General features: G+C 47.2%; 1 protein-coding gene across 18 annotated transcripts in view; it reads right to left on the reverse strand.

Moving 5' to 3' along the window:
- Nucleotides 1-1,655: 1,655 nt before the first annotated feature.
- Nucleotides 1,656-24,149, reverse strand: part of DNM1 (dynamin 1) — a 68,714-nt gene continuing 46,220 nt past the window's right edge. For 4 of the 18 annotated variants that reach the window (XM_055720952.1, XM_055720957.1, XM_055720954.1 and 1 more), the window contains 7 exons: nt 15,609-15,718; nt 14,866-14,977; nt 13,606-13,617; nt 12,150-12,320; nt 11,738-11,979; nt 11,118-11,336; nt 1,656-3,667 (listed from right to left, as the gene is read on the reverse strand). In XM_055720952.1, the coding sequence (XP_055576927.1) occupies nt 3,595-3,667; nt 11,118-11,336; nt 11,738-11,979; nt 12,150-12,320; nt 13,606-13,617; nt 14,866-14,977; nt 15,609-15,718 (939 nt within the window). In that variant the 3' untranslated portion in view covers nt 1,656-3,594. Of the gene's footprint in view, nt 3,668-7,807; nt 7,845-11,117; nt 11,337-11,737; nt 11,980-12,149; nt 12,321-13,605; nt 13,618-14,865; nt 14,978-15,608; nt 15,719-24,149 lie in introns of all 18 variants that reach the window. The other 14 variants (XM_055720961.1, XM_055720960.1, XM_055720956.1 and 11 more) reach the window with 11 other exon arrangements.

Below are 24,149 nucleotides of genomic sequence, written 5' to 3' on the forward strand. Positions count from 1 at the left end.
AGATCTTGTGCCCCTGTGTAAGTTGGCAGCTGTTGAGGTATCGCCTGGCACTGCCTGGGAGCTGTAGCCCTAATTCTAAGGAGAAAACAAAACCTGGTGGAGGAGAGTCCCCTGAAGCAGCAGCAAAGCCAAGCCCCTCAGGTGTGCCAGTGGGGCAAGCACTGGGAGCCAGCTGAACTTGCCTCTGAGGCAGGAGCTGCCTGGCAGTAGGAGGGCAGTTCCAGCAGCAGAGTTGTAGGGAAGGCTGCACAGGAGGGTTGAGGGGCCCAACGGTCACAGCCTGGGCAAGCGCCTGAAGCAGCACACGCTGCCTCCCCGTGAACCTGCCTCGGAAGAGGCAGGCACGGGAGCGTGGTACAAATTCAGCCGTTTGTCAAGAGAGACCATTCATTTCTTCTGCCTCCAAGCTGCTCAAGCTTCACATCAGTGCATTAGAGCTCTTCCAAGGCCAGAAGCAGATTGTGGAGGTTGCTTCTTTTTTTTTTAATGGTTCAACTTGATGGTTCCATATAAAACTAAAAAAAGCTTTCAAAGAATGAGAGCTTGCCTGCAAACCTGTTGGCAGAGAGCGGGGCTGGCTTTTGAATGGCGCTAGCAGCATCATTAGCACACCACCAGTGGGGTGACAGCCAGTGCCACAGGCTGCTGGCTGCACATGTCTGTGTACATACTGTACCTGTGTAAATGCTCTGTGTTCCTTGAAGAAAGACTAAGCCTTTTGCAGTGTTGATGCCTGCTCAGGCTACTTGTAAATCTGTATCATAGCTAACGGGGGCAGGGCTGTGATTTAATACAGAGTGTTATTGTAAATGGAATAAATATTGATTGGATGTTCTACTCTAGTACTGCAAAGGAGATGAGAGGAGTGAAGGTGGTCTGCAGTCTGTTGCAGAGGTGACAATCCTGTCACAAATTCGCTTTCCAAATAAACTCATTCAGGTGGGCATGGACTACATTTATTTCTTCAACACAGATCACACTGAAATTTCATCAGGAAAAAAAAGAGAAGAATTTTTTTTTTTTTTTTAAGACAACCTGCCCTGGCACAGGATACCCTTCTCACTTAGCTTTCATGAATGTTTTCCTGTAGACAGACTGCTGATGAGCCCACGATGGTTCTTGTGGGCAGCATTTCACACCCAGACCCGTTTTTCACCCTGTTCCCTTCACGAGTGTTTTGCTGACCCACCTTTACTCGGACTGAATTCAGAGGTTTACCCGGTTTATACCAGGGGAGAAATCCCACCTCAGCCCAAAGCAAGGGCCAGGCAGGAGCTGGCTGAGTATACTAGACTGTGGTTGGGCTGTACTTCAGCTACAGCCCCAAAAGACACCACTTGACAAAAAAACCTACCCTGAATAGGGGCCTGCTGTGCTCTGCAAACAGCTCACAGGCAAAAATACCTTTTGAAGAACCAAGCAGTTGTGTGCAAAACTCACACCTGCCATATGTCCAGTCACTGAGGCACCTCCATGCATTTTTCTTTACCACAGAGACAGGGAGTCAAGTTCTGCATCTGACGAGCAGTTTCGCTCTGCTGCAGCAGGTCTGGTCCACCTTCCCTATCTGTGACAGCACCCACTTGCATAATACATGGGATGAAAAGATTTAAGTTATAAGCAAACACAGTTTGAAAATCACACAGAGAAAGAGCAAGAGAAAGAGCGATGGTTTTATTCTAGTCATGGAGACCTTTGTTATACAGAAATGATCATTTATTTCATCCAATAAACAAGAGTGACAGGTAGATCACAAACTGCATCACAGCTACTACCAGCACTGAGACAGTTCACCCACAAGTCTGGGGTAATACAACAACCCAACTGCACACAGCAGAGAATTTAACAATCAGCTCAAAAACTCAACATCGGGATTTGGTTAACTTTTTGCATGTGTTGTGTGTGTATTTCCTAAAATCCACAAGGAAGCACAAATGGCTTTAAACACCTGGACATATATAGATTTTTCATCTTATATATATATATTTATAGATATTTATAACAGTAAATATATGTTTATCATTACTACAATATACTTAACTCCTTTAAGCATCTGGGAAGAAAAAGAAAAAAAACCAAAACCAAACCCAGTTTCACTACAATTACATCTGATATGTGTATGTCACAAAACACAAACAAAACAAGCCATGTGAGATTCGAGTCAGACCATTCCAGGACAGAACAGCTAAGAGGCAGGCAAAGAGTCTCAGAGGGAGCAGGCCTACATGTCAAATGGTGGTTTGGGGCTCTCCGGGCGGGAGGGACTGGCCTTACCCGGCCGGCTGGAGTTTAAAGACAAGAAAACAAAGAAACAGGGAACAGGGGAAGGGAAGGAAGAGGAGGAAAAGTAGTAAAACAACAGTTACAATGCAGAAGGGAACTGGCATCAGAACAACAGAGGATCCACCACAGCAATTAAGAGCACTAAGCACTGAAATAAGGTAACTTAAACCTGAAACAGGCCTGGCTGAAAGCCTGCAACACGGGTGGCTCATTTAGCTCTGGTAGAGACATGACATCTGAGATGTACGGGGTTGATATATTCTTGATTCTCAAGTCTTTTTTTAATACATATAGCATGAAAAGTAAACCCCAAACCTTCAGAAGATGAGTTGTGATCAACAATGGTTACAAGTTTCCCCAAACACGTACTGTATGCATGCAAGAAGAAAAAGGCTACGGAAGAAGTCACCACAGTACCCAAAAAAACACTGAGAGATGTGCTTACTCAAAGCAGAATTTTCAAAAGATTACCCAGCCAACTCCCAGAAAAAATGCGGCTGTCCATTTGCAAAGGGGGAGCCACGCATCTATTCCCCTCTCCCTGCTGGGTTCAGACAAGTCAGCCAAAAGTGGTGATGCCAGACAGCCGCTGGCAGGAGCCAGTGTGTCACCAGCAGGATCTCCCCAGCTCTTCTAGGAGCAGAGCGTGAGCAGGTCCGCGTGCTCCCTGCCCGCTGAGCTGTGCGTGCTATCTCAGACTTCGCTCTGGCAGGACTAGACCGATCCACTGAGTTCTCCCCCTTTCTTGATCTCCCTGCCTCACTTCGGTAAGAGGTTGATTGCACTGCTCCCAACATGAATTTTTGCACCTTAGAAGTCAAACTAATACACAGGACATTGAATCTGTTTCTAACGGTGTCACATGTTTTGACGGGATTTTTCTTCTAAGTTACACTTTTGTCGCCTTAGCTACAAGAAAAGAAAATAGCTACAGATCAGTCCCAGGTGCTACAGCTAACTGATGCAGGCAGGACACTTATCCAGGCTAGACCAGGCGGATGGAATTACTGGACGGACAGCCACCGCTTGGACTTAAGGATGTCCCTGCGGCTGATCTCTCCAAGGAGCCTGTGTACTTCAGGGATCCATGCCACTGAATGAAGGCTACTCTACGCTCACAAAGCAATACAGGACGCACGAGTGAAGACGAAGAGCTCGATCACTAGGCTAGTGTTTTACGACACACCAGGAGGGGGTGGTGGGAGGCAGAGGTGTGGGATGGATGAGAGGAGTGACTGTGGCTGTGGAAGGGAGGGTGCAATGGGGAAGCCGCCAGCACGGCATTCGTCGCCAGCTGTCTACAGCCTCGAGTTATAAATCTAAGAGGGACGGTTCAGCCGGTCGGATTATGGTAGGTCGAGTAGGTGAGGCGGGGCCCCTTCTGCTGTGAAAAAGCAGGAAACAAAAACAAGAGAACACACACTGTGGTTAGCACAGCAATCGCAGTCACAATCACACGTGCTTCTCCACCTCGCCTGAGCCAGCGAGAAAATAAAACATGAGGCACAAACTACCAGCCTGCAACTCCACGAAGGAGACTTACACGCTTACTCACGCCTCACACTGGCCTTCCTGCACAGCATGGATCACCAGTAAAGCAATCTGCTGCACAGCCAGTTTTGTGTTCCCTCTGAAATTTGGAAGTGCGGAGATTTATTGCCAGTGAATGCACTGGCTCTGGAACGAGAGTTGAGAAGCACGGACAACAGTGAGCTCCTGTATCAAGCACATGACAGTCACACAGCATGGATGGGGTCCTCTGAGACGCGCTGCTGTCAGAGGTTCTTGGATGGTTTGGAGGAGCACCTTCTTCCCCCGCCCTCGAGGCTAATGCAAGCCTGAGGTTGCCTATTCCAATGACACTGATCTCTGACATTAGGGGCAAGCTTGCTGCTTCTGGTTCTCTAGTTCTGGTGCTCAGCAAATGCAGCTTCTACTTCAATAAAAGGAGCTCTGGCTATCGCTACCCCACTCTGCTCCAGCCCTTTTACTGGCACTTTAGCTAGGTAACTGGGCAACAAGTTAACTCACACAGATGGCAAACTCTTAAGTGCTCTGGAGTCTCCTTTCTGTAAGGGACTGGGGAAAAACAAAACCCCAGAAAATACACACCCTTGCTGTCTCTCTCTCAACTCATTACTTGAAAGATCACTTCAGACTCAGACTACAGGCTTTATGAAATCTACAAATAAATTGTTCTGTAAGTCAGTGAGTCCAATTATGTTTTTCCTTTAAAGCATGCTCCCTGCAGTGTCTGCAGCCTAAACAGCATCATTATGATAATTAAATTGTCCAGTACTGAGCCAGAGTAGTTTTACAGTCCGAACTGCCTGAAAAGCAAAGAGCAAACCCAACAGGATGCAGACCAAATAGAGGGGAAGCATTTGCACTGACAATGCAGAACCAGGTGTCACAGAATTAATGCCTGAATAATTCCACACTGACAAGCTTTAATTTAGATTACAATCACCTGGCTGAGAGAAATGAAGACCTTCCCCTAACACGGGCTGAGGGAAGCAGGAAGAAGGGAAGAGGGGGCAGAGGAGGGTATTTGCACCAGTGCAATCTCCCGAGATAAGGACGTCCTGTTTTGCACTGGCTGCAAGTCTATCGGCATGCTGGTACCAGAGGAGCTGCACTCCTATAAATTATGGCAAGCTCCCTCATCTTAGTAAATGAGCCAAGGCAACTCTACAGTCCTGTGTGTTAGACCTCAGCAGAATTTATTGCTCCGTAGCTATTGAGCCCCAGATCCCAAAACAATTACGACCACTCATTGTTTGCCTTGGGAAGTGATATATAAGCTTCAGACAGTAAAACATTTCTATTCTTGACTGAAAGCGTCAATAGGGACCACAAGACCCCACTGTCAGCATGCCCATCAAGTTACTGCTCCTGTACAGTGATGGGACTGAGCTAACCTGCAAGTTACAAGCACCTTGGAAGGATGCCAAAATAATACAGTCTCCCAGAAGCAAATCTCACCATGAGATGTTACAACTGGGCAATCTGTGACCCTCAGCATCACGACACACAGGGTCTGTGCATCATCTCTGAAGGTTGCTCACAGTGTAAATGCAATACCAACCATTCAAAGGCTACTACTGTTACCAGAACAGCAATAGCACTTGAATTAAAGCCTCACAAAACTTCAGCTCAACCTTTAGTGAGATGCTGTTGTAGTGTCACATGTGTTAGAAGGCATTTTTTGAGAAGCTTGAAGGACTTTTTGCATTTCAGGAGTTTGGACAGTTTGTTCTAACAGCCTCCACAGCTTTACGCGAAAAGGATGCTTGAAGTCACTGGACTGTGTGACGTGTTCTGGCAAGAGACAACAATTGACCCTACCAGAATAAATAGGACTGAAAAGAGCACAAATAATTTGCAGGTAGATGGGCTGCTTTTTTGTAGTGTACTGTGATTCATTTTTGCAGACACTTCTCTCAGCACTCAGGGCATTTCAGGGGGAGGAGCTGTCACTTTTTAAAGTTACAGGTTTTCTGGAGACACTTGCAGCATCTGCCTGGTGAAGTTATAAAAGGCTGAAAACTGTTTCCTAGCAGAAAAAGGGACAGAGAGGTCTCTCAGACATGCAGCATTCACTCTTGAAATGTTACTTCAGTCTGTCTCACTACACTGCTAGCCAAACCCTTTTATATCACTGAAAAGTCATTTTCCTCAGTCAGAACAAGAGGGAACAAAGTTTTGCTCATGGGGAAGTCTGTGGCAGCCTCCAGTACGTGGGAAGTAAGACCCGAGTCCTGGCAGGAGCCTGAGAAGACCAGTTATGGTGACTATCATGTCCTTTGACATTGGTCTTTCAAGCCATACCAAGAAAGAACACCGAGCTAATCGTATCTAGGAAAACAATGGGTTAATCGAGTTCTGCTAAGGACCTAACAGAGATGGTACATTACATTTATTGCCTTGGACTGCAAAAGGTTTTGCGGGGGAATTTTTTTTTTTTTAAAGTTCTTTGTTTTATAGTGGTGTTTTGGGTTTTTAATTTCCTTGGTGCTCTTTATGCCAGATCAAGAACAGAACACCCCAAAACAGCGAGTCCCAGAACAAGGTACAGACAACAGCAAGCCTCTTTGCTGAGGTTGTTCACCAAGATGCATGTTTCTAGGGCTGTCAGGGATGTCTGCAGTAGGCGGAGTATTGGAGGAAACTGCTGATTGCTCCAACACCTCTGCAGTACGTCATCAGCGAGGAGGGCTGACAGATGACATCCTCAAAGATGATGTCAATCACTGCATTGGTTTGATGTGATGTGGCACCTCTCAGCTCTAACTGCAGTTACACGCAGCAGTAACAGACACCGTCTGCTGCACGATGGGGGTTAGCTGTGAGCCGCCCTGCCCTGGAACAGGGCTTGCTATTCCTGTTGAGAGGACTTCAGCACACGCTACCCAAGCCCAGTTCTCTGCTGCAACCAGCAGCCAGAGAATCCACAGGAGCTGCTGCTGCTTCCACTCCTCTCAGACTTTTCACTTCAAGAAACATGCACAGAGAAAGGGAGAAGGGGCCCAAAATCCCTACACGTGCCCTGTTCTGCCCTCTCTACCTGTTTGTCAGTAAGGGCTGGAGACTCCCAGGAAAAAGACTCAGGAGAATTTCCTCCATCTCCCTCTCTACACCCCCAGTCTCAGCATTAACAGGACAAGGAAGAGTCACTGGGCCAGCGCAGCACACATGAGCCTGCCCCAGTACCCTGCTACATCACTGAACAAGTACAATGCTGCAAACTGCAGGGAGGGATAGGAAAGGGAAACAGGCAGGAGCTCGGGGCAGAGTGCTGGGGGGATGGATCACTAAACACTTCCTCTCACAGGGGCAGGAGGCAGAGGAGAGAAGGCAGTTTGAATGGAGGCAAAAGAGTAACCTAGAAGGTAAAGGGTCAAGTGGAGAACAAGCAAAGGGAGTTGGCTTCTAACTGTGACAATGGGACACAAGGATAACGGGGAACATTCAAGGTCAGAGTTACCCTGCACTCAGATATGGAAGTCCTGGTATTAATGACCCAAACTCCTCCTGCCTTCCACGAGCACCAAGGAGGATGGGAGTACTTCTCCAGCCGGACATTAGAATGTAAGAAGAGGAGTCTGAACTAACAGCTCCCCACGTCTCCCTCTTGATCCTAACAGCTGACAAACCAAATAAAAATGGAGTTCGTTCAGCCGACCTCCCAGTCAGTGTGGATATAAGCCAAATGAAAGACACAGACAGTCTAGGCCTTGTTTCCAGAGCTCATTCCCCCATCCCACCTCCTCTATCTAGAAGCAGAGAAGTCAGGTACGGAGGCTTCCCCAGCTCCTGCAGCTCAAGCAGCTGCTCTGTCTCTGATCAGCCAGTTTTTCTGTTCAAGACTCCTCCCTTTATGAGATCCTGGCAGAGGTGGTTCGTTGGACAAGGGACTCTATTACTGATACAAGAACTAGGCAGCAGAGGTGAGCTGCAGAGCAAAGTAATGGAGGATGGGGACACACTGACTCATGCATTGCAGGGAGAGCGCAGAACGTACCGTGGCTGCCAGTCCTCAGGGGTCACTGATAGTGATTCTGAAAGACAACATGAAATCAACATGGCAGTTCAGACAGTTCAAGGCAGAGGCCACACAGACTGTCAAGAAGGTGGAACAGAGACACATGCACTTGCAGAGCCACACATTCGCACATCCCCCTCCAGAACACGGCACGAGCGTGCACTGCTGGTTGGGACTGCACCGTGCCACGCAGGACCGCACACACACAATCAGCCTCGTCTTTGCATGTGTCCAGGACCTGCTGCGCACAGGGGTGTGCTGAAACCTATCTGTCTGTGCACACACCTACTGGCTGGTGCTCACTCGCCCACCCAGTCCACTCACACATCCAGGCTGATGTCCATACCTGCCAAACCAGCAGTATACCCCCACCAGCTGGCTACTGGTGGCTTGACTTGCCTCTCACTAAGCATTCCTATCTTCTGACCATATTAAATGCTAGAGTTGAAATAAACGCTCAGGAAAGAGGGAGGTAACATGCAGTCCTGAGCACTACCCAAAATGGGAAGCAGCAGGTGAAGGCTTGTATCTTGAAGGTCACAAATCATGTGATCGGCTACTCCAAACTCCTCAATAATTCAAGTTACAAAAGCCATGCAATGTTATGCGTACAGTGATACTGATCGTTTGCATCTTTTTCCTTAGATGTACCAAACAACGGAGAACCCACTAACACCTTCAACTCATTTTTCCAGTGGTTAAGTCATTCTCACCTAAACTTTCTTACTTTTCCTTTAAGCTTGCCTAAGCTCTTTCACCTACAGTTTCTATCAAACTCTTTAACTGAAGAGCCCAAATACCTAGAGGAGCATCTTCACAGCTTTCTTAGAGCTAATCCTTCTGCATAGCTCCAATAGGCACACAGTCCAAGTGCAGTCCTTCACTGCACACAGACAGGACCTTATACTGTTTCTGTCTTTCAGCTCCCAAAGATCTGTATTTGGCAGTACAGACTTCCATAGTAGACTGAATAAATGCTAAGTACAGAGGCAGGATGGCAAGCCTTGTTTTAAGTGTCCTTAATTATATGCAGGAATACTTTCCTGTGCAAGAAAATGGACTGTGTGGTCTTTATGCATGAAAACGTGTGTCTATATAATTATGTTTATGAGAAAGAAATAGAGTGACATTTGTTTAAGTTCATCATTCATAAAATCAGATGCTCACACAACTGGAGGCACACAACCTGCCAAACCTCTACACGGGAATCAGTGTGCATACACATGCAAACTACATCCAGCCACCACCATGCACTTCCAGTTCACTACATAACAACAACTCCTACAGCAAAGCCCACTCATGCCATATACAAGAGCTTTGCTCCTCACACACACACACTAGTGTAGCCTGGTAAGCAAGGGAAAAGAATTTAAAAAGTATTAAAAAAAGCAACAATGGAGATGGCATTCATTCACCCATGGCAGAAGGGCCCAAGTCCAAGTGCTAGCAGGGAACATTCTTGTTCTATATACAGGAGAGGAAGAGAAAGAGTCCCTTATTGGAAATTCTCCGTTCATCAGTGAACTCAAATGACAAGCTGATGTCAGGATCCAGAGGAGTCTATGAACAACTGGAAGAATCAGAGAGGGGGATCAGAGAATGAGCATCACTTCACACCTTCTGGAACTACATTCTCAATTCCAGGTCTGGGCAGTCAGTAGCATGCAATCCAACCTACCACCTCTCCTTCTAAAACAAGGGATTGGTCTGTTAAGCATGAAACAATCTCTTCCTCTGCTCCAGTGCTGTTCCCTACCTTACCCTAAACCCTTCTACCTCATGCAAAAGGCAGGAAAGCCACCAAGACAGGCTATGACGGATTTCTTCAGAAGAGACCAATTCATTTCAGCCCTTTGGGGGAATCCTACCGTGATGATCAGGTATATTGAATATTTTCATGAGTGAAGAAATGAAACTGAGTGAAAGAAGAAAGATGGAAACAGAAAGCAGCAAAAGTATACTAAAAACAAAACTACAAAGTAACATCATACAGAAAAGCAGGGTCACAAGAAGCAAGGGCTGAAATACACAGGAAAAGCATGCTGACATCCGTAGGTGCCACCAGCAGGACCACAGTCCCTGGGGCAACACCGAAACATGTGTGGACAAGCTACTGTGGGAGCTGCATCAAGGTGCATAGGGAGGACTGGGGCAGAGGCACCAAGAAAGTCAAACCATTTGCACGCACCAGAGTCAGAAACTGGTCTAGAATCTCCTCAGACTCACCCACCTCTGGGCTAGATACAGCCTGGCAGAGAACACCTCCCCCCCAAACAGGCAGCGCCAAGTATGAGCTGGGGCACTATCACAGCAGGGAGCTGAGCCTCTTCTGCCATGTACCGTCATCACCCACTGACAGGCTGGGCCTTTCCTCAGAAAATGGCAATGCTTTCAGACAGGTCCCACCAGCAACCACTGGAAAGGAGGTATTTTCCACAAGGAAAGTGTGTTCCCTCTGGCTTGTCACTGGGGAGTTTCTGGTTATGTTCATTCTTCACTGTGCTAATTACCTTCTCTTTCTCACAGGAGGCCGAGTACTCAACATAAAAGCATTCCCGGTTCCAGACCACTTCCTAAGTTCTTTCAGGAACACGTGCCTAGCTGCACAGGGGGTAATCCCTTACTACTCTGCTGAAGTGTGTTTGAAGCGACTGCACAGGAAAGGAATTAAGTTTCCTAAATGGAAAGCAAAGCTGTGTGATTTGGACCCTCTAGACTGGAAAATGTTCAAGTTGATTACAGAAGCAACAGAAATGCCCCCCCAAAAAACTATCTTTTTCCCTGCAGTGACGTTGCAATATTTTCTAGCAAAAAAGCAACTGAACAGCTTAGATGAAGGTGTCTCTAACTCACCTTGAAGAACTCCGGGCCAGAAGAAAAGGGGCAACTTCAGACTTTGGGGAGCCCTACACAGAGGGGAACTGTCACTCCAGCCCTGTGATTCTTCTAGTGACCACCTCCTACTTGTGAGCAGGGGTGTTGGTATGACTGCTTTAATAAAGCCCTTGGGTACAAGGTCCTCTTCCCCCATCCTTTACACAGAGGTCTGTGCAGCGAAGAGGCTGCCTCTCTCTTCCCAAGAGCTGCCTTGACGCTGCCTCATCCATGCAATGAAATCTCAATGGACAACAATGCTCCTGCCTATGGACTCCATTCAAGTCTCTGAAGACTGTACCCATACCACGCGCTCCATTCTCCTTCCATGGCCCAGGCAGGCTAAGCGCTGTCAGGGCTGCTACTCAAAACCTGGACATATCCCACCTGCGTGGAGCAACATTTCGGGACTTACCTGGGAACCCCAGGAGGAGCACGATTAGGCCGAGAAGGAACCTGAGGCGGGGGCCCAAAGGGATCAGGAGAGGCACCTGGCCTGGAGGGCACGGGGGGGGCACCACCCAGCGTGGACCCACCAGCAGGAGGTGGCCCAGGAGCTGGACCTCGAGACCCAGGTCTGGCGGGTGGAACAGCTGGAGCTCTCCTCTGTGGCGTGGGGCTGGACGTAGGAGACCTGACAAACAAATGAAGAAAATTCAACTGCAGCAATTGGCCTGAGATCCCTTTGTCATCATCAGGTCCCCAAAGGCTGCCTTCAGCGCTCCTTTGGTTTCATGTCATTTTACACACCACCCTTTGGCTTTCAAGGGCCACGCCAGGCTTCAGGTTGCCTTCAGGGGTACTTCAGGCACCACCTAACCTAAGGGTTTAGAAGCCTTCGCATCCACCATAAAGACGTAGTAGCCCTACACCACTTTCAAAGCCTAGGAGCCTCCCAATGTAAGTACCCAGAACTCTCCGTCCACAGGGAGAGGAGGGGAAGAGGAGGACTCCCTGTCTCAGTCGGAGGCCCCAGCTAGCCACTGAAGAGGCATCAGGCAGGTCTGTGGGGCTCTCCCCCTGAGCCTCTGGTACCTGCGTCCAGATGGTACGCTCTGCACCTGCAGCCAAGAGTCGTCCACCGGTGGGGGCATGGGGGTGCTGATAGTGCTGGTGTTGATGTCCCCGATGATGTTGAGGGCCTCTTTCAGGGCATGGTACATGCGCAGCATTTCATCGCGTCGCTGAGCCTGCTCTGCTGATTCCTCCATCAGCGTGTTTTGGTCACCACAGGAGTACAGGTTTGCCAGCAACTCCGAATGGATGAAGTCCTTGGTCTGTAAAGGAGCACAAAGAAGGAATCACTTTGCACTGTCTTCCTTGAAGCACTCCATTCTGTTCCCACCTCTCCCTCCTTCCAAGCCACTTTCAGGTTTTCTTCATTCTTTCCCTTCCTATTTTTCCCCTTCTGTGTCTCCCCCACTCCACTGACTAGAGAGATAAGTACATTGTTTATCATGAGGTGCATGATTGTCTTCGGCATGAGGTCTCTGATGGTTTTGTTGACAATTGCCATATAGGAATCCACCAGGTTCCTGATCGTTTCCACTTGTCTCTCCAGCTGAGGGTCCATGGAGTGCATGAAACTGTCTGATCCATTCTCCTCTGCTTCACTGGCCTGCAGAGAAAAGGAGAAACAGATTGGTTCTTTAAAAGTAACATAAAATTAGCTTTTCATGAGAGGGCTAAAAGAAGAAAAGGGAACACACAGGAAGCACATGCAATGAATACCAACTTCCTTAAGCTTACATTTTGAGCTGTGATTGTCAATGTGTAGCTCAGCTTGTACAGACATCTCCAGCTCGGAGCTGAGGAGCTTTAACAACAAAGCTGCTCTCTCAGTAGGAAGTTATTGTACAGAGATGAAAGGCAACAGGACTCTTGACCAACGTTCACAGGTTATATGCTCTAGTGAATACTCAAAGCTGTATTTTTACTTTTAATGTTTATAGCTTCCTGAAAAGTTTTTCATGCGAGCTGGGTTTTCCATGCCCAGATTCAGTTTGGACATGAGACTCATTAACCAAAAATTAAGCCTTACAGACTCTCTGACACACTGCATCTTCATCCTCATTATACAAACGAGGAAACAGATACAGAGTGGTTAAGTACGCACGCACCTCTGTCAGACTGAAAGTAGATGGAATAATCTAGAAAACCTTCCTGATCACTTCAGCTGCAAATCCTGCATCATAAAGTCATTAATAATCTTTTCTTTCACACCAAGCAGACAAATCTCTTCCTGTCTGCCTGAAATGCTTTCTCTGCCTTTCTGTAAGGGAAAACCTGGGCTGTGCTGTTTGGCAGAAAGCAACTGACAAGGCTCATCCATTTGGGATCAATTTCAAAGCAGCAAAGCATGCAACACTGCTGTCTTTCTGGATACTTCTTAAAAAAAACCACAAACAACAAAAACAACTCCAACACAACTTGATTTTATAGAGAAAGAAAAAAAATATCTTTATTTTAAACCATCCCAGTCTGAAGGACTTGCAGCAGTGTAGGAAATTGCTTATCTTGTTTTGGGAACAAGAACATGTGAGAAAGGGCAAATTCTTTTGTTAATTTGAGCTTTTCCCGGAAAGATCTTACATAATGAAGAATGTAATGTTTCAGTGAGAAACAAAGTAAAGGAAGTGGACATCAAACAGGACAACTTAAAAAAGTGAGGGTCAAAAATCCCAAAAATAATTTTGCACCAAGAATCAGAAGTCATACAAAAAGGGAGAAATAAAAAGAAAAAAGGAAAATTCAAACCAAGAACAGAAACAAACAGTAGCAATCCAACAGAAGGTACAAAGAGGGAGAAGCAGCAAATGCCTCTGTGACAAAAGGAAAAAACAAGAGAGAACTATCTGGTGAGAGCCCCAGGGGGCAACACAGGCAGAGAGGGTCAGACTTACTTTGTCCTTGTCCTGGCAGGCCAGTTTGAGCATACATGGAAAAAATTAAAACAAAAAGGGATTAAAAAAATAAAAGAAGATTTTTAGTTTGTCTCAGAATTGGGAGAAGATCCCATAATAGCACTGAACAAGCAAAAAGACCGATCCCACTAAAAATATATAAATACCTACGTTGCACTGGAAAGGAACAAGCAAATTGTTTAGCTAAGCTGAAAATCAAAATAGGATGCTCTGCAAAGGAAATCGGACTGTTAGCATTAAAGGGAAATGTACTTACCTATGACAGCTGCTTGTTATTCATTACACAGGGTTTTGAGACAGCCAGCCTAGAGGTCAGTGTTCCTATGTCAAACCACTCCATTTGCACACCAACAGGTGGCATGTGTCCTTAACAAGTACACGTTTAAGAGGCCCAGTCTGGTTCAAAGCCAGTTTGATGTCACAAGGTCCAGCCCCTAATCCTCTTTTTTTTAATATCACATCAGTTTGTCAGGAAATGCTTTAAGGCAAAACCCACAATCTTCACGTGTAACAGGAAAGATGAATGGGAGAAGTCTATCAGAAGCAACAAATACAAACAGATAAGCTATAATAATTTCTCTGATGGGAAAACTATTTATAGCAGCCTCCTCTTCAGAGGGGAACAGGAAGGCTTGGTACAGGAACGTGTACCAAAATTCTCTAAAACATACTTTTAAAGCAGAGCATAATGCTGACAGCAAGTGTTGTGGGACAAGGCTAAGGAAAGAGATAAGAGGTCTTGCTAAACCAGCATATTAAGGTGTCCACCAAGTAAAAGAAAAATTCAAATAACATCCCTTCCTAATTTGGGAGAGGGAATGGGAGAACAACTACTAAGCCAGGAAGCTCCGAACAAGGCCGTACAGTAAGCATTACTGAAAAGGAACAGTGTCTTTGCTCAGTAGACCCATGCTATTTAGTAGTCAGGTAGCTAAACATTCCCCTTATACTGGGAATTTAATGCCCACAAAAGAAGAGAGCTAGAGGGTTTATCAAGGCTGTCTGCCTACTTTATTTATCTCTGCTTTGAAACTGCCAGTTAACTTCACCCCAAGCTTCCTTAAAGGAAAAACCAGGACATATTATCAAGGATTTAAATTTTTGTTGCAAAATGTCCTCAGCTCAGGAAAGAGACAAAACCTCCACAGACTTATTTTTAACACAAGAGGATACAGCTATCCTTCTTAAGATACATGCATGCTGTGTTCCTTCTGATCCCGTTATTTGTCTATAACTTACCCCAACACGCTCTGGGTAGACTCCTGCACGAAGGAAGGAAGCCTTCCAGCTATCTACCTCCTCCTGGGTCTCACAGGCCAGCTCCAGCTGCCGGTAGTCCTTGTAGACATTCCTGAGAGAAAGACAAACATTTTGTTCTTCTGTATTGCAAATCAGGGATTTGCCCATATTTGACAAAGATGTCAGTGACCAGGAATCTTCCTGTCGTCTTAAGGCAGAGACACTTAGTCCTTTGCTAGTATCCTCATGACGACCTTGCAGAAGGAAAAGGAAATGATTTCTTTTTCATGAGCAAGTTTGACTGCCCCCAAATCAGTTGTGTGTTTTCAACAGCACCTGAAAGGTTCCCTTTTCAATTCTGCTTGCTGCTGGACTTCTCCAGCCAGGCTGGGTCCCCCATTTCCTATGGCTTTCCCTACTCACTCGCTAAGAACATTGATTATAATTGTATACCCAGCCACAGCCAGACCCAGGTAACCACAAGCAGCTGAAGGCTAAGGTCATGCTGCAGGCCATGCACTGGTGAAGCAAGAAGATGGTGCACATCTGTGATACCAGAAGGAATCAAGTCAGACTTCTTTTACAAAGTCTCTTGTCTCCTCCAAGAATTGCTATCCGTAAAGGATGCATACATCTTTCTGGGACAGCTATCCCAACATGCTCACCTTTATTCCCTGCTATCTAGTATTACATGAATTCTGTCCCCAGCTTCAAGAGCTTGGCACGTTTAGATGTGAGCATACCTCTGTTCAGTGTTGAAGAGAGCAAAGATGTGCTTGCTGGACATGAACCCCTTCTCAACATCTCGCAGTTTCAGGTTATCCACTGGTAACATATACTTCTTCTCCTTCTCCTGAAAAGGGGGTTGGCAAGAAGTCACTCACTGCTCCAACAAACGTGGCCCAACAACCCTGCCCCACCAACTCCTCCAGGAGCAGGCAGCAGCGTGGCACTGCCGCAGCTCCCCAGCTTGTGATCAACATCAGGGTCATCACTCTTCCCAGCAAGTGGTCAGTCAGCACCAAGACCCTCACCAGCCACTTGACATCCAGAGCAGGTCTGCTTGAGTGTGTTTCAACACACTCTTCATCACTCTGCTCCTTATACCTCTGCCCTCAGGACAGCATTAATGAGGGGAAACACTGCTGCTGGTCAGGGAAGGGGCGAACAGCCCTCACAGCCCCACTTCGTTTCACTTTTAACCACTGCAAGCCTATATCCAGGTTCAAGAAAAGCCAGGCACGTGATAGAGAAGCTGGTTTGACACAGAAATTATGGACTATATCAACTTAAATTCACCTTTTCAGAAAAGCTGTCTTTCTCACTTTATCTTATTACTGCCCTACAGTCTATTGGTTACTGCGAACCCTTTTAAAGTTTTAATTCATATTACCAATAATAACTATGCATCAAAGGATCAAAGAGCAGGTCTGGCTACAATAGTACAGGTTACTGTAAGGTTACCTGAACGCCCCCCGTGTTGAAAAAAAATCAAGTAACTATGCCCGTTAATGACAAACCTCACGCTCCAAATTATTAGAAGCTCAAGCAATATGGGCACCACTTGCTTAGCGAACGTTAATATTGCTTGGTGAATGTTAAAACCCAGAATCTGAAATCTCAGTGACCAGACTCAGAGAGTTTTAAGGGACCTATTTTTCAGAGTAACTGCACCTACAACCCTCCAGTCTGGCTCCTAAGAGATATCTCCAGCTAAACACAGAACAAGGCATCCAAAAAAACCTCAACATTTTTGATCCTAGGTACCATCATTTAACAAACCCGATCTTAGTTTCTGAATGTAAATATAAAAATTATTCTCCCTGCTTAGTCGCAAATCTGGATCTACAGCAAATTAACAGAAGTGACTTTGGGTTAAGGTTTCCATGTGAACATCCTGCTCCAGCTGGGTATCATACCCCAACACAACAAGAGAGGGAGCCATCACACTGGTCTCCAAAAGGCAAAACGCAGCTAACCCAAGACTGACGTAGAAACGGAGCACACTTTTGTGCACAAGCATGCCCGTGTGACTGTCCCCCTTGTGAGGATCTCGTGTGTTTGTAGACCCTTCTTGGCTGGAAACAACAAAACGTGATTGCTCTCAGGGGAAAGAAGAATGGAAAACAAAGATGGTCAGTGAGCAGAGACCCTGAAGAGCTAGCTAGAAAACAGAAGCAGGGCAGAGCAGCAGATAAGGATGACAAAGCTGCTGACCTCAAACTCCCAGGGGATGGCAAGTCCAGCCCAACACCCTCTTAAGTTTTAGTTAAATTGATCTGAGTTTTCTAAGGATATCAGACACTACACAGTTCAGACAGAGCCTAAGGATCGAACTATACCATTCCATTACAAAATTTATGCAACAAGAATGGCAGCATCCAGAAAATAAAGGAGATCACTTGGGTAGCTACCAGACTCTCCATTCTCTCTCAAAGATGCCAGGCTATGAAAGCAGGAAAGTTCTTCCAAGCAAATTTCCCTGCATTTTTTAATACTGTTGATCAGGCTAGATTAGAAGTGGGCAAGCATTTTTGTGACGGGACATCTGTCAGCCAGGTACTGGTCTCAGAGCCTGACAGACCACTTCAGGTTCTGTAAGCCACAAACAGCTTCCAGCTTTCTATTACTTTGGGTTATTATGCTGGTTTAGGTTGAACCAGCAACCTAGAAGTGAAGTACACCAACTGCTAAGTCCCTAGGCAAGACAGACCATCCCCACTGCAGACTCACTTAACTGCAACTCCCTGCATCCACCCCACAGTCTCTGGGCTAGTAAAAAAAAATAGCTGATGTTGAAGGTGTCTGAGAAAAATCACTCTGCACATCATTGCATAGAAACCTAGCAATGGAGTCATTCTTCAGGGGGGAAAAAAAGAAGTCAAAAGGTAAGGGAATCCCACGTCCCAGATACGGAAATACACGCTCTTTGCCAGAGTTTCAACCTTCACCTCTTCCAAGCTCTTGCATAAATGCTGCTGCATGATCAAGACAACACGATCTCCGCATGCTGATCTTTCCATACACCAGACAAGTCACGTATCTGTACACCAGATAAAATAGCAGTCCTCTAAGGTAGCAAGAGCAAACTGAGGACACTGGCACAAGGCAAGAAGCCCCCATGCCATGTATGCTGTGGGGCAATGCACGCTGCTGCTCATCAGCTCCCCACAGCTCCCCCCTCTCCCAGTCCCCCACTTCAGTCTCTCCAGCTTCTCAATTTTCAGCCCAGCCTGTTTTATATCAACACTCTGACTTCATTTCCTGAATGTAGAGACAGGAAAGTGTGGAACGAGCTGCCAAGGGCTGAGCCTCTCAAAACTTTGGCTGAGCCCTCTGCCCATATGTTAGCAATCTGGCAGTATGTGCTATGGCTGAACAGCATCCTGGCCAAGAGGGGAAAGGGGCTTCTCTCTCTCTCGCTTTCCAAACTTGGAGTGGAGGAGGAAAGAGAAGGAAGAGCCAGCACACATCAAAATGGGAAAGTAGTTTGTGAAATACTATATTCAAAGCCCTAAGTCTGATCCCAAGAGGCTTGTGTGGCTCATAAGATATCTCCCCCTGCCTATGAGAAGAAATAAAAAAAATAACCAGGCAAAGCTCTCAGCAGCAGAGTGTATGTTATATAAAATGCGCACGTTGGCTGCGAGTTAACCTGTAGAGCCACGCGGCCAAGGAGAGGTGGTGAAGTGGCAGAAGCACTCAGACTGGCTGTACAAAACAGAACATGGATGCTCAGTGCTGGCTAGGGAATGCTGTAGGCGCGGGGCTAGCTACCCCTAGTCAGGGCTCTTGCTCCCAACCGGAGTCACACTACTCGCATGGAGAACTGCAGAGAGAGATGGCTGCAAGCTGCTTGCAGAGGCAGGATAAGTGCCAGAGGATTAGTCCCCCACCCCCAGCACAGTGCAGATACAGCCATATGGCTCTGTACTTTGCATCTACCAAAGAAAGAAAATACACATTGCCAGGAAAAGGACCAGGATCCATTAGCCATTCCAATTGTGGGTTGTGGAGTACAACAGCTGGAGGAAAAAAAGGGATACCACAACTGCAGCCTCATGTTGCAACATCCTTAATGTGGCTACCCGACTCCTTATAACTACTAGATTCTAGAGATTGGTTTTGACCAGAGACAACAATGGTTCGCACTATCACCTGAATAATTTGTTGCTATCCTGTAGGTAATAACCTACAAGAATAACCTACAAGCAAGGCAGCCTGGCTCAAAGCATTTCCTCCATTCAACCGGACTGCCTCAACAGCAAGCTGAATTTTCCTACTCTCAGATACATGTGAAATGAAGCTGACAGATGCATGTGTGGGCTCCCCTAAGGTTGGAAATTGGCACTCACAGTACAAGAAAGTAATTAGTAGAGTTATTAGAACTCAGTTTGCATTTGGAGCCCAAATAAACTAATTAAAGGTTTCTCTGTAGCTGTTATGACAAACCCCTCCTTTTGCACAGAGACAAGGGTCTGTGGGTATGGGGGGAAGAGCATCGCCATTGTTTTAACTGGTGGCCGTGTGAAATTAGGAGAAATTCGTCTTGCTTAAACCTCTTACATCTCCTTTCCTTCTTGTAAGAGGTAAAGCACTATGGGTAAACAAACCTGCCCCTGAGATGACTGAGGTTTCAGTCAAATCATTTGTATAAAACACATATGCAGCATTTTGGGAGCTCCTGTAATAAAACTCTATTGAAATGGAAACACATTAACATCATAATTGATAATTAACAGACTGTAGGAATACATGCACATTACAAGATTATTAAGAAGCCTCTGAAAAACAATCTGGAGTATTTGAAAGCAAGTTAGCAGGGCATTTTAAGTGAACAGGCTCCCCCCAACCTCCAACCAAGACGTTACCAACCACTTTCTGCTTCTTGCCTTTGCAAAGAAAATGCACATTTAGAAGAGCTGAATTTCTGACCTACGATTCTTCCAGCAAGCCCTAGTCATCCCACAACCTACATACATCTCAAGCCCACCTGCATCACTTAACTTTTACCCTCAAAAAAGTGTAGTTTACCAGACACTGATCACTGCTCCAAGCTGCAAAGCAGCTGTAATGGCTTGTTTACATCAGAAGGCTGCGTTGGTTTAACTTAGACACACACCCTAAGATTTTAAGCTGATTTAGTTCAAAAGCTCTGTAGACACTAGGCCTGGACTCACGTGATTGATCACAACCATTACTGTCGGCTTAATCAGCACAGCCATGGCAATCAACTCACCTGCACAAAAATAAAGGTTTTTATTTGCAGCAGCTGAAATAACATGCAGATTTAAACATACAGCTAAATGCAATCCTAGGAACCCATCAGAGAGTATACAAGAAAGCACAGCTGGAAACTGAGTATCTTAAGAGAGGTTACAGTGGCCAAAACTCCACTGCCGTGACCTCTCTAAGGTCACAGTGATGTCCACCAGCCTTTGCAAAGGACAAGCAGGCATTTCTTCCTACTCCTGTCCCTGTGCCAGGGCAGGGACGGACAGTCCCCAGTATTGGACTTGCTTTGATGAGGTAAAGTGCAACACACATGCAAAGCATTGCACACCTCCGGGAGGAGGAGAGGGCTGGGTTACCCTTCCCCAGCGCACGGTTAGAGCTGAAGTGGGAGTTCTGGGTGTTCACATTTTTGGCCACAAATCTTAGCCATCCACCAGCATGCACACAAGAGAGGGGGATCCTGGAAGGCAGACGCGCACACACAGAGCCCTCTTTATCCCTGCAGCACCAGGGAGAGAGCGAGCAAACCACACGGCTAGGGCTAACATCTGGAATCGTTACGTGGGAGCCAAGCGCCACAGAGAGCGACAGCATTCCTAAGTTTCCAAGCGGGGCAGGGAGCCCTCCTTTCCCCCCCGCACCCCCACCCGCGGCCGGCTCGCTTCCTGCCCCCCCCCAGCAGCCAGCAAGCTCCTCCTCCGGTCTGGTTAGCTGCACTGCCACGTCAATTGAGGCAGAAGGACAGAAGGGAAGCAAGAAGGGAGGGAGCAAAAGCCAGAAGAGGGAGGGAGACTCAGCAATGCCAGACATTGTAGGGGGGAGAAAAAGAGGGGATGTGGATTGCTCCTGCAGTAGCCAGAGGTGAGCTGCAAAGGCAACTGGCCAAGGCGGGTCAAAGGACCCTTTTGAGGACTTGGAAGCAAAGGCTGGTCCTGTTTGAGCTTTGCTCCGGACCCCAGGCAAAGGGCTGATCTACAGGACAGAAGGAGATGAGGGTGCCTGGGGCCTGGGAATCCGCCCACACAGCTCCACAGGGAAGAAGAGGAGCTGAATGAAGCAACAAGTTCTGCACACCTGGGTGACAGCCAACACTTCACAGCATTTCCTCCTCAAACAGCAGTAATTAATTTTTTTTCCTCTTTCTAAAAAGGTGCAGCATACCCCAGGTGGAAACCAGGTACCAGCTTGACACCGGCACTGGAAAAGGAAGGAGCTCGGAAGCTTGCTCCAAATTGGAAACATGCAGGCAGCAACATTTCTTCTTCCCAGCTGCCAGAAGAGGATGCTTTTTCAATCAGGACTTGGACTTCCTTTCACCCCATCTCTGCCCCCAAAGCCCCATCCCAAAAGCAGGGAGGGGAAAGGACTAATGAGCTGCTGATAACCGGAGAGCAGATCGCAGAGGCTCCACTCCGTCTGCCCAGTGTTCAGACTACCTGTTCAGGACTACGAGATTGTACAGTAGTCTGCACATTGGTTAGGCTGTGCTGGGATACACCACACACTGCCAGTGCTGCACGGGGACGGCAACACCTGCACGGCAGAGGGGGATGCTTGGAGAGGGTGGGCTGCAGGGACAGCTGCATGCAAAGTTCACTCATCCCTCAGCCTTTGGAGCCATGCTTGATGATGACTCTTACCCGCCTGTTCACCAGCCTACTCACAACCCTCTTATCCCTCCTCCGTCTCTTTTACCCCTTCTTTTCTTTCAGCTCCATGCACTTGCCCCAGGGGTAGCTGCGTTCAGGATGGCTTGAGTCTCACATGCTAAACTTTGCCATGAAATGCAGAGATAGACAAATGGGCCTGGCAGATTCATAACCACACTGTGCTTTGCTACCTCAGAAAGCAAGACCAAGCACAGAAAGGTGACTGGAGAAAGGGGATTTCATATAGTAAAAAATGTTGTTCATTAGTATAAAGAAAAACCTGCAAAGGATTGAAAGTTGGAGGTTTAGATGCTCTGGAAGTTGTGTTTACTTTGATGTTTGTCTGGAAAAGAAATAAGGGAATTAGTGAGTAAAAGCATAAATGAGGACTGGTTAAGACCGAGTAAGATATCCATGAGAAAACATGTGCTTGTGAAAAAACACAACTGAATGAATAAAAGAGCTCCACAGAGGCTGTAAAGAGACAGAACATGTTCCAGAGAGCACCTGAGGGCAGTGTGAAAGCAGGAGAGGAAGAACCTCAGAGCAGACCTGCTTGTGTGGTCTTTAAAGAAGCCGGACACAAAAACCTGGCTGCAGCCAGACCCATCACAGTCAGTTTCTGATGAGTCGTGAGCATCAGAGCAAAGACAAAAGGATTTCTACCAGCTGAGCTGGGCTTCAAGGACATGGACTGTTGGGGCGGGGCGCAGTGTAGAGAACACCAGGGAGTGCATGTGGGTGCAGTGGGAGAACAATCTCAGTATTGATTAACGGGGGGTTTTTTGAACTAGAATTGGGAACAAGACATTGACAGGTACAGAATAAGCAGCTATCTAGTACTGTCAATGAGGTCACATCTTCCCAAGAAGAGAGAGTACGTTTGTTCTTCAAGCAAAAGAGAAGGTGTAAAGACAGAAAGAGCTCAAGCACAAATGATACAGCAGGAATTGACATGATGCATAAAGAGTATGAGGCATCCCCCAGGCACCTGAAAGTTCCTAAAAGAGTATCAGGCATCCGCCATGCACCTGAAAGTTCCTAAAACTCTGCATTTCCACCCCCCCCCCCCCCAGGACTGACATTGCACACAGCACATGAATACTTTTCACACAAGCAAATAAGGCCATATTCTTCTCACGCAGTCCCCTGTTCTTACATGCCCCAAATTTCTAGTACGTAATTTACCTGAGTAAGGACAGAAGGCCCCATCTGTATTGCACATTTACACAAATTCCCAAAGGAAACCGCAGATACATCCATCCACCCAACTGTGCAAACAGTCTGGCACGCAGTAGCACACAGTCACAGCCACTCCAGCAGAAATTCACCTTTGCAAAGCAGAGGACACAGGGGTCCCCTCCAGCAGGCAATATGCTTTACTAATAGCAACCACCCCGAGCACAGTACTCATTGCATCTTGTCTACAAGGTCCCCATCACCAGTAGCTCTCACCCAGCTCACAGACCCTCTCTTCCAGCAGGTGGGAAAACCCTGGAGAGAAGTGGGTACTGTGCATTTCATAAAGGATTCAGGCTGGAGGACTATTCAAATTAAGTTCTGGCTTCACATCCACTGTGGTGCTTGCTGAGCAGTTAGCCAGTGTGCTGTGCTGCTGCTCCAGCCCTGGGGACACTGTGGCCTCCCTGAGCAGGGAAACCTCGTTCTACGTTTCCAGCAGCCAGAGGAGGCTCCTCCCCACTGCTGGCCAGCAGCACAGTCCCACAGGTCTCGGGAGGTGCAGGAGGGTCTCCAGGTCTTGGGAGGCAGCTTTCTGTGGGGCCGCTCTCCATGGGGCCAGTGTTTGACTCACTGAAAGGAGACAGGAAGAAAAACAGAGAGCTCGGGCACACACACGCTCTTGGCAGCAAGGCGGAGTGGGGAGCCAGCTTTCCACCCTGCCTGGCCTGCTCCCTCCTTCCCCTCCCATTCCCCAGCACACTCCTTCAGACCCCTCCAGAGCATCAACAGCCATACAGCCCTACTAATGTGTAATGCTGGGCCCTTTAAGACATTTTAAGTTTCAGTTCCTTTCAGAGGCAGAGGAAAAACAAGCCAGCACTGTGGAAAGACTGGTATTTCACTAATGGGGTCCAGATGTCTTCATTCCAGAGACTCTGGGTCCTGGCTTGCAAAACAGGGCAGGAAGATGCTGTGCCCCCAACTCCTCCCAGCTCCAGAGCTGCTAGCCTAGCCTTCACCCTCACCCCACCGCACACCTCCTCACCCTGCTCCTTCCCCCATTGTCACCCAGAGCTCTGCCACCAGCTCCTCCATCTGTACAAGACTGGTTCAACTCCCTCCTCCTTCCCCCGGAAAGCGGCCAGAGGGCAGGGGAACCGGGACAAGGGAGCCCACAGAAGTGCAGGGTGGGGCAGACAAAGCCTCCCCCTTCCCTCA

Source organism: Falco cherrug, chromosome 9, assembly GCF_023634085.1.
Source record: "Falco cherrug isolate bFalChe1 chromosome 9, bFalChe1.pri, whole genome shotgun sequence".
NCBI classification, from domain to species: Eukaryota; Metazoa; Chordata; class Aves; order Falconiformes; family Falconidae; genus Falco; species Falco cherrug.